General features: G+C 38.8%; 1 protein-coding gene across 8 annotated transcripts in view; it reads right to left on the bottom strand.

Moving 5' to 3' along the window:
* Positions 1–13,275, bottom strand: part of stau2 (staufen double-stranded RNA binding protein 2) — a 200,501-nt gene that overhangs the window by 90,383 nt on the left and 96,843 nt on the right. For all 8 annotated transcript variants that reach the window (XR_010005706.1, XR_010005707.1, XM_062979336.1 and 5 more), the window contains exon 12: positions 4,230–4,537. Coding sequence is in view for 6 of the 8 variants with exons in the window: in XM_062979336.1 (XP_062835406.1) it covers positions 4,230–4,537 (308 nt within the window). In the remaining 2 variants the exon portion in view is untranslated. The remainder of the gene's footprint in view (positions 1–4,229; positions 4,538–13,275) is intronic.

The raw sequence follows: 13,275 nt of genomic DNA, 5'->3' as shown, positions 1-13,275 counted from the left end.
ATTAATTCAAAATGTTTAAATTACATTCTTTATTTTTTTAAAATTGAATGTTTCCTTACCGGAAATTTGCCAATTAAGGTGCAGAAATTAATAGAGATAGATTTGTCTTCGTAGTATAATAATAACACCTCTTGGGAGAAGTTTATGATTATTTTGCTAATTTAAAAATGTAGCACAGAAGAACTGACTGTGCACACATGATTGTCAGTGGACAGGAAACTATTTTTATAATTAAGAAATAGACAAGTTAATGATTATTGTTTTTAGAAAACAGGAACCTACACACACACACACACACACACACACACACAGTGAGACATCGAAGAAACATGAAACAGGAGGCACGCTGAGAAATGTAATATTTTCCTAACTGAGGAACCTACATGATAAAGGTAACCTGTAACGGAAAGCCTTTTTCAAATCTCAGACAGAAAGTGCTTTTTGTAGTGAGATGGAGAAGCAATTGGTGATAGGCACTTGCCAGCCCACTAAGCCATTTCCCACAGAGATTCTGTTCAACGCTCTCCCTAGTGCTCAGTGATCCAGCACACAGCTTCATGCTCCTTCCAAAAACTCAGGCAGCCAAGGTATTAAGCTAAACTGAACAAAAGAGATGTGGGGAGAAAGCCAAAATCACCAGCTTCTTGATACACTGCAGAAATAAGTGGGAATTAGAGAGAATATCTGAAGTTCACGTAAAAAGAAGCCAGATCAATGGTAACCTGGCCATGAGGGGAAACAAGGATCCTATTTTTCCTAAGACCAGTAAAGGATCGGGAGGAGGGGTAGGGACAAGACAGGAAAAGTACACTCAATCCATGGCAATTAAATGGCATGCTACCGCTAAAGACGCAAGAACACAAGCTGATGAAAATGCTACTATGAACTGTGTTTTGACTGTATGAAAATAAAGCACTGCTAAAGATGCAAGCAATTCAGAGAGATGTGAAAGAAAGGTGTGTGAGATAAAGAAAACTTCTGAGGATTGAATTTCCTTTAATAGAGATTTGTCTAATCTTGCTGTATGCAGATGAATTGAAAGACACAAGATATCTGGGCAGAATGACTTCCTTGGGCAAACTTTTAATACTCATCTTTCCCAGAGTCAAGGAAGTCTGAAAGTGTATAATCCACAATGTTTATACAGAAGCAACAATGTGAATATGGCAAGTGCAAGATCTGATGTTCTTCCTTCCAGTTTTGAATGGGGCTCCTGTTTCCTTTTTGCAAACATCAAATCCTCTCCCTAAGAGTAAGCTGCTTTGTACCATTATCAAGGAGTGCAAAAGTAGGTTAAGGTGCAGTGCAAATGGGTTGGCAAGCTAAACACGTTTTATTGCATATACAAATGATGGTTGACTATGGTTTGAATCAGTATTGAAAGAATCACAAATTGAACACACAAAACAGAAAGCTAATTTTACACACTAAAAGTCTCAAGAATACTTAAAAAAAACTTCCAAACAGACAAAAATACAAAATTCAGACCCCAAAAAAACACAGCAGTATATTTACTCAGGGAATGCTATGTACTTTAACATAATTAGAAATCTTCTACTTAAAATACTATGATTTGGGCAGATGTAAAGTAGTAACAACTGGTGGGCTAACAATTATTTTTATTTTTTATTTTATTGAATAGTTGGAAATGGACAATAGTTTGGAAGAGAATGGCAAGGAGTTTGAGAGAGGTATGTTCCAGTTTCTTCCTTTTTTCATACTCTAGCCCAGAAAGCTGCAGAGGGCTTTGAAACATGAGTGTTCACACGACAAAAGCCCCGTCTTGCTCTCACTTTACAGCAGGAGCAGCTAAACAAACAGCTGAACAGAACTTTACTCTGCGGTTGGTTTAGTCATGTTGTCTGGCAATGGTCAGCTTCCCATCTCTGGTTTGTTCCTCCTAAGAAACCAAATAATGAATTTAGTTTATTTTTTTTGGCTTCTTCTTCTGGTTTGTTGGGAGGGAACAAATCAAGACAGGAAGCTGCCTGCTACCAGATGATACAATAAACTAACTGCAAAGCCAAATTGGTTTAGCTGCTGCTTTTGCAAGCAGGAGCAATTGATTAGTGTGGACCAGCACGCTTTGCCATTGACAAGTCAAAGTTCCTTGTTGTGTTGTGAGGAATCATCCAGTAACTTAGCTCCAAACGCCTATGACGTCACACAATGGACCTTTCCTGAATTTCTCATCCTCCACAGATTGCATATCCCTTATTAAATGTTCTGTATTTTGGATGATAAGGAGAAGGATGAGGATGAAGATTGGATTTTGAAATTCTGGCATGTATATAATGAGATGTCTTGGATATGGAAACCCAGGTTCTAACACAAAATTCAGTTAGGTTTCATATACACCTTCTATACATAGCCTAAACATAATTCCATGCACAATATTTTAAAATACCGTAAATTTGTGCATAAAAAGGTTTGTTTACACTGAACTATCAGAAAGTAAACATTTTACTATCTTAGCCACCCACATGGAAAATGTTTAATTGTCTGGAGTATTTCAGATTTCGGAATTCTAAATAAAGGATACTGTATATACTGAAGTATAAGCTGAGTTTTTCAGCCCTTTTTAGGGCTGAAAAAGCCCCCCTCGGCTTATACCCGAGTGAGGGTCCTTGTCAGCTTATATTTGGATTGGCTTATACTCAAGTATATACGGTAATTAGAGTTGGACAGTCTTAAATTACAGTTCTATGTAAATATTCAAAAACATTAAACCTACTGATGCCTCAATTAATGTAATTTTATTGGTATCTATTTTTATTTTTGAAATTTACCAGTAGCTGCTGCATTTCCCACCCTCGTCTTATACACGAGTCAATATGTTTTTCCAGGCTTTTGTGGTAAAAATAGGTGCCTCGGCTGATATTCTGGTAGACCTATACTCGAGTATATACGTACTCAATGTGCGGACCGCAGCCAAATGTGGGAAACCTGAGGGATAATCAATCAAAATATTTTCTTAAGCAAGATAAAATGGCTTTCCACTTTCACAGGCTACCATGGACACAAGTTAATACTAAGTCTCTAAAACCTATCAGAGAAAAGCAGGATGGATGTTCTCTCTTAAATAATAGCCTTCTAAATATCTTCATTTTATATTTCTATTTTATTACATAACCACAGTCCAATTCCATTTCAACTGGGTTTAACTCTGAAAATCTATCAGCAATCTCTAGACTAGGATAGAACGTGGTAACCTGTACTTCTCTTGTAGTTTGGGAAAACCAGTAACAGACAACAAATTAATTACAAGAAATTCTGTTTTTGAAATATGTGAGATGTGAAGATATATTATACAGGCAGTCTCCGAGTTACAAATATCCGACTTACAAATGGCTCATAGTTAAGAATGGAAGTGAGACAACAGGAAGTGAGAGAAATCTACCCTTCAGAAGGCAAATTCACTCCTGAAAGGGTTCTCATGGGGGAAAGGTACCTCAACTGAAGCTTTATCACCAATTCTTGTTTCCACAACAAGCAAGTTTTGCAAAATCCAATTATCAGAGGGACAGAAACTGAGGTGAAATCTTCTGAACAGGGACACAGACAGCAAAACAAACACCACAGGTGTGTTAACCCTTCCCAATGGCTGGAGTTACACTTAAAATATAACAGTTCTGACTTACATACAAATTCAACTTATGAACAAATCTACAGAAACTATCTTGTTCATAACTTGGGTGTATCTTGGCTATCTTGTTCAAAACTCCAGTATAATATAAGAGAAAGCTTTCATAACATAACTGTAATTGGTTTTAGTTAGTTTTACAAGGGCGTGTCACTTCACTACTTTAGATATTTGTAGTGAAAGGCAGAATTTTGTAGCATTCTGATTTTTTAAAAATAACTAAAAACTAGTAACAAAAAGTTAATAGTAAAATCTAATTATAATGGTAGCTATGCTGGACGTGTTCCTGGGAACAGCAAATTGCTTTTTAAAGTAACTTCTTGCTCTGCCTCCGGTCATTAGAATGCCTAACTATTTAGGTAAACTTCTTATGTTGCTCCCCCCCCCCCCCCCGGCTGAAATCAAACTCCGGATGGCCACAAATGGTGATTATATTGAAGTCTTTATGTTGAAGTCTAGCTTTCTTAAAAGTTTTGTCTAATTATATATATGGTATGCATGGTTGACTCTCACTTAGATCTCAGCTACAAGACAGTAATGCTACAGTAAAACCATATAAGTGCCTTTTATTCCAACCCATCCATACCTGAAAGCCTTGGATCCTTGCCAGATATTCCAGCTGCCTTGAAGGTTGCACTGTGGAACAAGGGGAGGTGAGTGACATTCCTTTTAGACCTATCGCTTCAGCAGTTGGGGATGTTCCATTCATGAGCAGTTCTCTGGCAATTGCAGCTGTACAGTTAGTGGTAGGAGGCATGCTGAAGAAACAACTAGACATTTGGCTCATTTCCTTGGATGATAAATAGTTTACAGGGGTACCAGGGGATGCTTTGTTGCGGCTAGCTTCCATTTCTTGATAAACATCAGGAGACAGATGAAGAATTCCCTTTGGAGCTGGAAAAAAGCAGACATGATTCATATTACACCTACAATTGTTTAGATGTTACAACACAGAACATTGCTAGTTTTAGAAAAGTTATGTATGTTCAGTCAGTCAATTCTTATCTCCATCATCCTTGCAATTTCTTTTCATCCTATTCCTATAGAAGCATTTCCTTCTTACTTATATAGGAGGATCTTCTAGAAATGATAATGAATATTGACAACTATCATCTCATTTTCAATGTTAAGCAGAGGATGGAAAATAATCACCTCATCAGAAAGCCCTGGCAAAGTGTCCCGCTTCGCTGGGTTTCCATGAGGAAAGAGCGAGCAGTGGGACGAATCTGTTACCCCTCACACAGCTCCCTCTCAGCAACGCTTTCCCCATCACATGGGCGAAGTGTCACCCTTGTGGGGAGGTCCTGTGCTGGCTCCATTGAAGCCAGCATAACACGGGAAGTCTCCAGTGTTGGGGTGAGAGCATCCAGCAATTCTTTCACTCCAGTTGGGGGCGGGGCCTATGCCAGAAGTCACACAACATCATGTGATGTCTGGTGTTGGTCTCCATCCCCCAGATGGTGTGAAAGCATCCTAGGATGCTTATTTCACCCCGTCTGATCAGGTCGTTAGATTTGGACCCACTACCCTTTGATTTATATTCTTCCAAGCTTGGTCAATCACATGACCGAAATTCCTGTGACAAAAGCATTATGTCAGAGTGTCTCCCCATACTGATTTCAAAGAAACATAGAATCATAGAGTTGGAAGAGACCACAAGGGCCATCCAGTTCAAACCCCTGCCATGCAGGAACACACAAACATAGTACTCCAGACATATCATCATCCAGACTTTGCCTTAAAACCTCCAGAGAAGGAAGCTCCATCATCCTTCAAGGCAGCATAAACCACTGCTGAGCAATTTTTACCATCAAGGAGTTCTTCTTCACTTTAGGTGGAATCTTTTTACCTACAATTTGAATTCATTGCTCTGTGCCCTAATATCCAGAGCAACAGAAAACAAGCTTGTCCCCTCCTCACTGTGACATCTTTTCAAATATTTAAATATGGCTTCCATTTCTCCCTTCAACCGTCTTTTCTCCAAGCTATATGTACTCAGCCCCCTAAGCCTTTCCTCACTGCACTTGGTTCCCAAACCTTTGATAATTGCCCTCTCTGGACACCTTCCCATTTCTCAATATCTTTCTTGGGACTAACCACATTAGTCTCTTAAATTAAAAAAAATGTAGAAAGGGAGGGGGCTGGGCTTAAGACCAAATGTTGTTTATCACTTTTGTGGACACAGTCCCACTTCTTTAGATGCAGTACAGATGTATTATATTTGAAGTCAGTTTATAGCCATAAAAGCTTATGCTAAAATAAAAACAATCTTAAAGGTTGCTGCTGTAGTTCACTTTTTATCTCCAGTCATCCTACTTTTTATTCCACACACTGAGAAGCAACAGCTTAGTAGCAGAGTTCATGCACTGTTAGACAAACAGCAACACCCACCACCACCAACAGCATCCCTTCAAGACAATAGACACTGAGTAGCAGAAGTGAGATCTCTGCCTCAGGTTTTAGTGAAATACAGAAGTCTACAAGTTCAGAGGAACAAAGTATTTGGGTAGATGGACTAAGGCAGACTAAGGATAGAAGCAAGATTTTGAAAAATGAGAAAGAAAGTGAGAAATTAATAGAAAAGAACTCAAGATCATGTGGACCCTGTCTCTGGATTGGCATGAGGGAAGGTATCCCAGATGACTGGATTCCTGCTATCCAGAGAAGGATCAAAAGTTTATCAGAAAAAGTCATATCTTTATATACAGCATAGTCAAGAGGCTTGCACAAAATCATGAATGTTTTGCTTTGCAATAGGGGATTACACTAGGAAAGTAGAATAATACATGTTGGCATATCTACAAAGAAAAGCAAATAACGACTCTCGCACAAGAAAGTTGCAAGTACTCACATTTCCTCTGAATGTGGCCCCAATGCAAAGCTAGTTTCCATAACAGCACTTCCTATATATGAGTGAGAATGTATGCCTGAGCGCATGTGTATAGGAAACATTTTAATAGCATTGCTAAAACATACATTGGTTCAGAATTCATAATAGATTTAATATGGTGAAAGAAGCCTCATTTAAAATTCCTGTACTATACTATAAACCTTCTAAAACCACATCAAAAAGTACAGATGTCTAATCCACTGATGTAATATCACTTCAAACAAACATTTCACATGCTCTCTCAGCCTTTTCGGTGTTTTTACATGATCCACCCAAATATCTAACTGCTGTCTGGAACAATAGTTGGGAATTGTTCCAGATTACTAATCTTTTCAAATGTTAAAACAACTAATATGAAGCATAGGATGAATAAAAAGCTCTCTCACATAATATACTATATGTTTTTAAAATTGTATCCACATTACTGTAATAACATCATTCAATTAGCAATAATGACAAGAACTTTCCACTTATGTAACACCTTTTGTTTTGAGGATTTGGAAGCTCTACATATATCAACAAATTATGTCACTCAATACTCCTTTGAGGCTTCAGCCATTCTTATCAACTACTGAAAATATTTATAACAACAATCTCATGTTTTAAGCAACAACATGGATTATATTATTACATTTTTATACTCCCACTATTATAAGGGAATTAAATGGGGATTTCACTTCAGAAATTAAATTCCAGATACCTACTTCAGAGCTCTTATTTTTATATCCAATGGATTACCACTCAAAACATTTTGGCAGATCAATGTGAAGGACTGTATATACTGTATATGCATTATTTTATTAATTTTATTCAAAAAACAACCCCTCAAAAGTGGGTCAACTTATCCAGTGTAGTAAGTACCACACTTCAACTCTTATTTTAAAAAACAACAATTTCTGAAGAGAAAAGTGAGATAATATGAAAGAAACACCAGATCCTTTACCCTTTCCACCAAGGGGCTACTTCTGGCTTTTCTGAATGCCTGGGCAAAGAAATGGTGGCAGTGGCACCAGTGATGGCTAGCACCTGAGGATGACACTGATTCTTCCAGTCTCTGTGGAATGACCTTAACTTACCCAGACATCATATCAAAACCCACCATTTTGACCTTTGAACCTGCTCTTAACTTATATATGAATATGTATGGCAATTCTAGTTTTCTATCCATATACAGTACCTCTTCACCTCGCCAATAGTAATTTAATTGAAATATTAATTAAATGCTTCTTTGTACATTCCAGTTATTTTTCATTTGAATGTTCCAGCTTCTTTTTGTGAACATCAAACAGTTATTTACAATCAGAAAAATCCAAAAGAATAATGGTGTGTCTAATCTGTGGCTCACCGCCACAGATAAGAAAACTTTTGTGGAAAATGCAGAAAAAAACTATTACTGTGTGAAATGTTTCCTAAAATGGAAGAAAACAGAAAGGTGCAAAAAACAAAAAAACAAAAAACTGCGTTCTGTGGAAACCTTTTTTTAAAAAAACAATATATTTTTGTATTTATAGTATGTGTTGGGGGGTACATTTAAGCAATAAAATAGAAACCTAGGTTTTGTGAGCAAAGGTGAAATTCAGCTGTATTTTTCTATACAACTGTACATTTTCTGTATATTACCACTACACCTTTCCCATAGCAATACACACAACTTGTATGGATATCTTTCTTTACTTAAAATGTTTTTGAAAAGGTTCCCAATGTAAAAATAAAAAAACCCCACAATGACGCCAAGTCTTTCAACTGTGTAAGTTGATAAATTAATCAAAGTGAGAACAGTTAATATGATATTTCAGGTCAAAGCACAAATTACAGTACTATCAGTCAGGACCATTGTCTTGCATGGGCACAGTCTATGCTTAAAATGAATATTCAGAAACGCTATCAATGGTTATCAGTTACAGTATGCACTATTTCTAATTACAGGGCCCCATGTTTCTACACCATATGCTGAAGCACATGAGCAGAGGATGGTATTTCATTAATATCGTCTAGGCTGCTGTACAAACAGAACGCAGGACCAAGTTGGCTTTTCCTCTAGCATGACTTTTTGATATTCTTAGGTCTTCACACATTACAATTATTAAAATTCTTCAGACTCTCCGTTGATCATGTTTCAAGCCTTGTTTGGGTTTAACATACAACTTATGGTTTGCTTGTTATGCAACAACTTGTTACAATCAGAGTCAATTGCAAGTTATGGTTTTCCAAGAATCCAGAAGGAAACAGTGTTCAGAGAGGGGGCATGTGAAAACAATACTCTATCCATGTGCATAACACCCTACCATGGCCTGGAAGTATGCCTGAACATACTCCATTTGTAATACAATTTCTCAAAATTCTGAGGATACCATAATGAGTACTCTTGAACAGAATAATGTTGCATGAATTTAGCAGCTCTATTCAATCACTCCTAAACATGTACTGCTCTCACTCTCCTATGTGTAAAGGATGATGAGTCTGAACTGGAGACCTTCCACTATTGTTGGAGATTTGTAACACTTATCTTCCATAGACAGGTCACCACAACCGTAGAACAGCTGCAGCCCAAGAAGCTTTTAAGATATATAGTCAGTTACTGAGAAACCAGATAGCACAAAAAGTGAGAGAATTGTTTCCAAACCTTGCCCAACTGAATTCTTAAGAGTTCTGTCATTTTAATAAATTGACACTGAATTTAGATAGCTTCATCAGCGTAAGCTGATAAAGAGTATATCCAAATTATCTCTCAGAAAGTATGGGAGCAAATTAAATGAATTACCAAGCAACACTGGAGCAAGTTTACACACATGAATTAATGGGAAGATCAAAATAGGATTTCAGTTTTCTGTTAAACAAATCAACAGCAGTTACTTTTTCCAGAGTTTATGACAAATGTTCACAACAGTTCTTCCTAGAGGAGGGAGGTTAATATCTTTGTTCAAGGGCAAATGAATCCCGACTTTAGGTATAAAAATTGAGGTATTTTGGAGGGAGATTTTTTTCTGTTCGGCCTGATGACGTGGACAAGATCCTTGGAGCAATGAGACCAACCACATGTGCTCTAGACCCTTGTCCTACCTGGCTTATAAAGCTTGCCGGGGGGGGGGGGGGTTGGTAGATTGGTTTTTGAGGATTATCAATGCCTCATTGGAACAAGGGCAATTTCCATCTAGCCTGAAACAGGCAACTATTAGACCAATTCTAAAAAAGGCATCCCTTGATTCCTCTATTCTATCAAACTATCGACCAATTTCAAACCTCCCATTCTTAGGCAAGGTTCTTGAGCGAGTGGTGGCCTCTCAACTCCAGGGATTCTTGGATGACACCGATTATCTTGACCCATTCCAGTCTGGTTTCAGGCCTGGTCATGGCTTTGGTCACCTTGGTGGATGACCTCCGTAGAGAGCTGGACAGAGGGAGTGTGTCCCTGTTGGTTCTCTTAGACATCTCAGCGGCTTTCGATACCATCGACCATGGTATCCTTCTGGGACGGCTCTCCGGGATGGGCCTTGGGGGTACTGCTCTCCAGTGGCTCCAGTCCTTTCTGGAGGGTCGCACCCAGATGGTGAAGCTGGGGGACACCTGCTCGGACCCCTGGCCTTTGACCTGTGGGGTCCCGCAAGGTTCCATTCTGTCCCCCATGCTTTTTAATATCTACATGAAACCGCTGGACGAGGTCATCTGGGGTTTTGGAGTTCGGTGCCATCTCTACGCAGATGACACTCAACTCTACTACTCTTTTCCACCTACCTCCAAGGAAGCCCCTCGGATCCTAGACCAGTGCCTGGCCACTGTAATGGGTTGGATGAGGGCCAAGAAGCTGAAACTTAATCCTGACAAGACAGAGGTCCTCTAGGTCAGTTGTGCGACTGATCGGGGTATAGGGTGGCTACCTGTGCTTGACGGGGTCACACTCCCCCTGAAGGCACAGGTCCGCAGCTTGGGGGTCCTCCTGGACTCATCGCTGTCACTTGATGCTCAGGTGTCGGCGGTGGCCGGGAGGGCCTTTGCACAGCTAAAGCTAGTGCGCCAACTGCGACTGTACCTCGAGAAGTCTGACTTGACCATGGTGGTCCATGCTCTGGTTACCTCAAGGATGGATTACTGTAATGCGCTCTACGTGGGGCTGCCCTTGAAGACGGTCCGGAAACTGCAGTTGGTACAACGGTCGGCAGCTAGGTTACTAACTGGAGCTGCTTACAGGGAGCGGTCAACCCCCCTGTTCAAGCAGCTCCACTGGCTGCCGATAATATTCCAGGCCCAATTCAAGGTGCAGGTTATTACCTATAAAGCTCTAAACGGTTCGGGACCTGCCTATCTTCGTGACCGCATCGTCCCCTATGAACCCACCCGATCGCTGAGATCCTCCGGGGAGGCCCTCCTCTCACTTCCACCCTCCTCACAACTGCGTTTGGTAGGGACGAGAGAGGGCCTTTTCGGCCGTGGCTCCCCGACTCTGGAACTCCCTCCCCAGGGAGATTAGGTTGGCTCCCTCTCTACCTTCCTTCAGGAAGCAACTGAAGACTTGGATGTTTCGGCAGGCCTTTGGAGATAGTCATTAATTAATCAGCCCCAGTGGGTTTTTAATAATTTATCCTGTTTTTATTACGGTCTTACCATTTATGTGTTTTAAATGAAATTTTTATCTTGTATTGTTGTTTATATTGATATATTGTATTATTGTTTTATCTTTTTATATTGTGATTTATTGTGTTGCTTATATTTTGTTCTTATGTTGTTTGGGCCACTGCCCCATGTAAGCCGCCCCGAGTCCCCGTGGGGAGATGGTGGCGGGATATAAATAAAGTTTTATTATTATTATTATTATTATTTATTTTCTATGAATGCATCAGAAAGGTGCAAGTAACTTTATTAATTACATGAATATAAATAGAACTATCCTTCTAAACTGAGACACATGTGGCTATAGAAATAAAGGGTTTCTTCACTATGTGGAAATTAATGAAAGTTTGTATGTTGTGGTATCACCTGAAATGGGATGGGGTGTTTAAAAAAATCTATGTTATGCATCAATCAGTGTTTGGTGTATACAAACTGGCAAGAGGATGACCCTAGGTGAGAAAGAAGACTGCTCTCCTCATTTGATAGATAGTATATTTTTCAAGATTTGGGGGATGGGGTAAATGGTTTTGTAAGAACAAATGAGACTACGGGAGTATCTAGCTTCCAGTTTACATGAGCTCACTCATATTTAAAGTAGATGTCTAGGTCAGTTTTCAAGGAGCATGCATTCTCTATGCTGCAAGGCTGACAAATGAGAAGCTGTAATATATCACTCTACTCTAGTTCCACAAAAGAAGATCCTGTATCATGAGGAAGCAAAGGAAACCCTCCTAAGATAGGTGATGGACATTGTGGTCAAAGCCAGACAGTAAGAGCATGCATTAGGCGGACTTTATGAAGTGACCCACTGTGCCTGGGCAGAGACATATGTTTAAAATAAATGGATTAGCAGGATAAAGTCTCTTAATGGTAAAAAAGCAAGGGAAAATAAGTCCTCATGCTCAACAAAGACTTACAGATTCCTCAAGATATTCAGAAGAATCTTGCACTTCAGAGGAAGCTTCCAATTCCATTTTAGGGAGAAGTGACAATTCCCTAACTGAAGCTCATGGTTTCTGAAAATTTCTCTTAGGTGTAGGGGCTTTCAAAACACAGAGAAGAAATGTATCTTATTTCATTAATTAAAAATAAGCTTAAACACAGGTTAGTAATTCATTATGTATGGTTTAACTTGAGGAACACAAAAATGGACAAGTACACTACCTTTCTGCTTCCCACATCTGATTTTAACATATAAGAAACATAAGGAAGATATTTTATTCATTGTTGAAATGACTATAGTTAGTTATCATCAATGGAAAAGCCGTAAGTGTTAAATTAACCACAGGAGGGCTCCACTAACATTCCCTGCCCTCGGATCAAAAGAAACATATGGAGACATGCATGAGAATTCACAAAATTATTCAACACAGGGTCTACATCTGTCAAACAAACATGTTTCTCATTTAAAATGAAAAACCTACAAGCACATACAATTTCATAAATAGCTATCTCAATATACTTTATCAAAAATACGGTATTAATAACAATGAAGTAAATTAATATCATCTGCCAAAGCTATACATTATTTCTCCCAGATTTTGGCTATATTTTCTAGAGATCTAGAAAGCAGAGGATTTTTTAAAAATGGATTCCTACCTGGAGCTATATTCATACAAACCAAAAGGGCTATATTCATACAAACTTAGGATGGGGAGAGGGAAACTATGACATGAATATCTGTTTTTGCTATGCTTATTTTTCTTTGTTCCTTGGGAGTTCATTAGTTCCTGCTGGTTATTCACCACCTGAAATCATAATCATCTGTTTGTGACATCACAATTAGTTACTGTGAAAATGATTAGTGTGTCACAAACAGATGATTATGATTTCAGATGGTGAACAAACAGCAGGAGCAGATGGACTCCTAAGGAACAAAGTTCCTGATTTCATGCAAAAGTCTAAAGTAATAAATGAGTTAGGGAAGAAAAACAAGTGTTTTCAAATAAAAGGTTGTCAGTGGTTTTTTGGATTTCATATGGACATTTCAGATGTAGACAAAGTTTAGTCCTGACGGATGCACAGAAAGGAGAACTTATTTAATACATGGGTTTCGGGAAACTGCGTTCCAATACTGTTTTGAAAGCTTGTCTCCTTTGATGTACAAAGGAGCTGTCTGTATTTGGACAAGGAGTAT

This window comes from Anolis carolinensis, chromosome 4 (genome assembly GCF_035594765.1).
Source record: "Anolis carolinensis isolate JA03-04 chromosome 4, rAnoCar3.1.pri, whole genome shotgun sequence".
Lineage (NCBI taxonomy): Eukaryota > Metazoa > Chordata > Lepidosauria > Squamata > Dactyloidae > Anolis > Anolis carolinensis.
The sequence above is the reverse complement of the archived record's forward strand: the minus strand, read 5'-3'. Positions and strand labels throughout refer to the sequence as shown.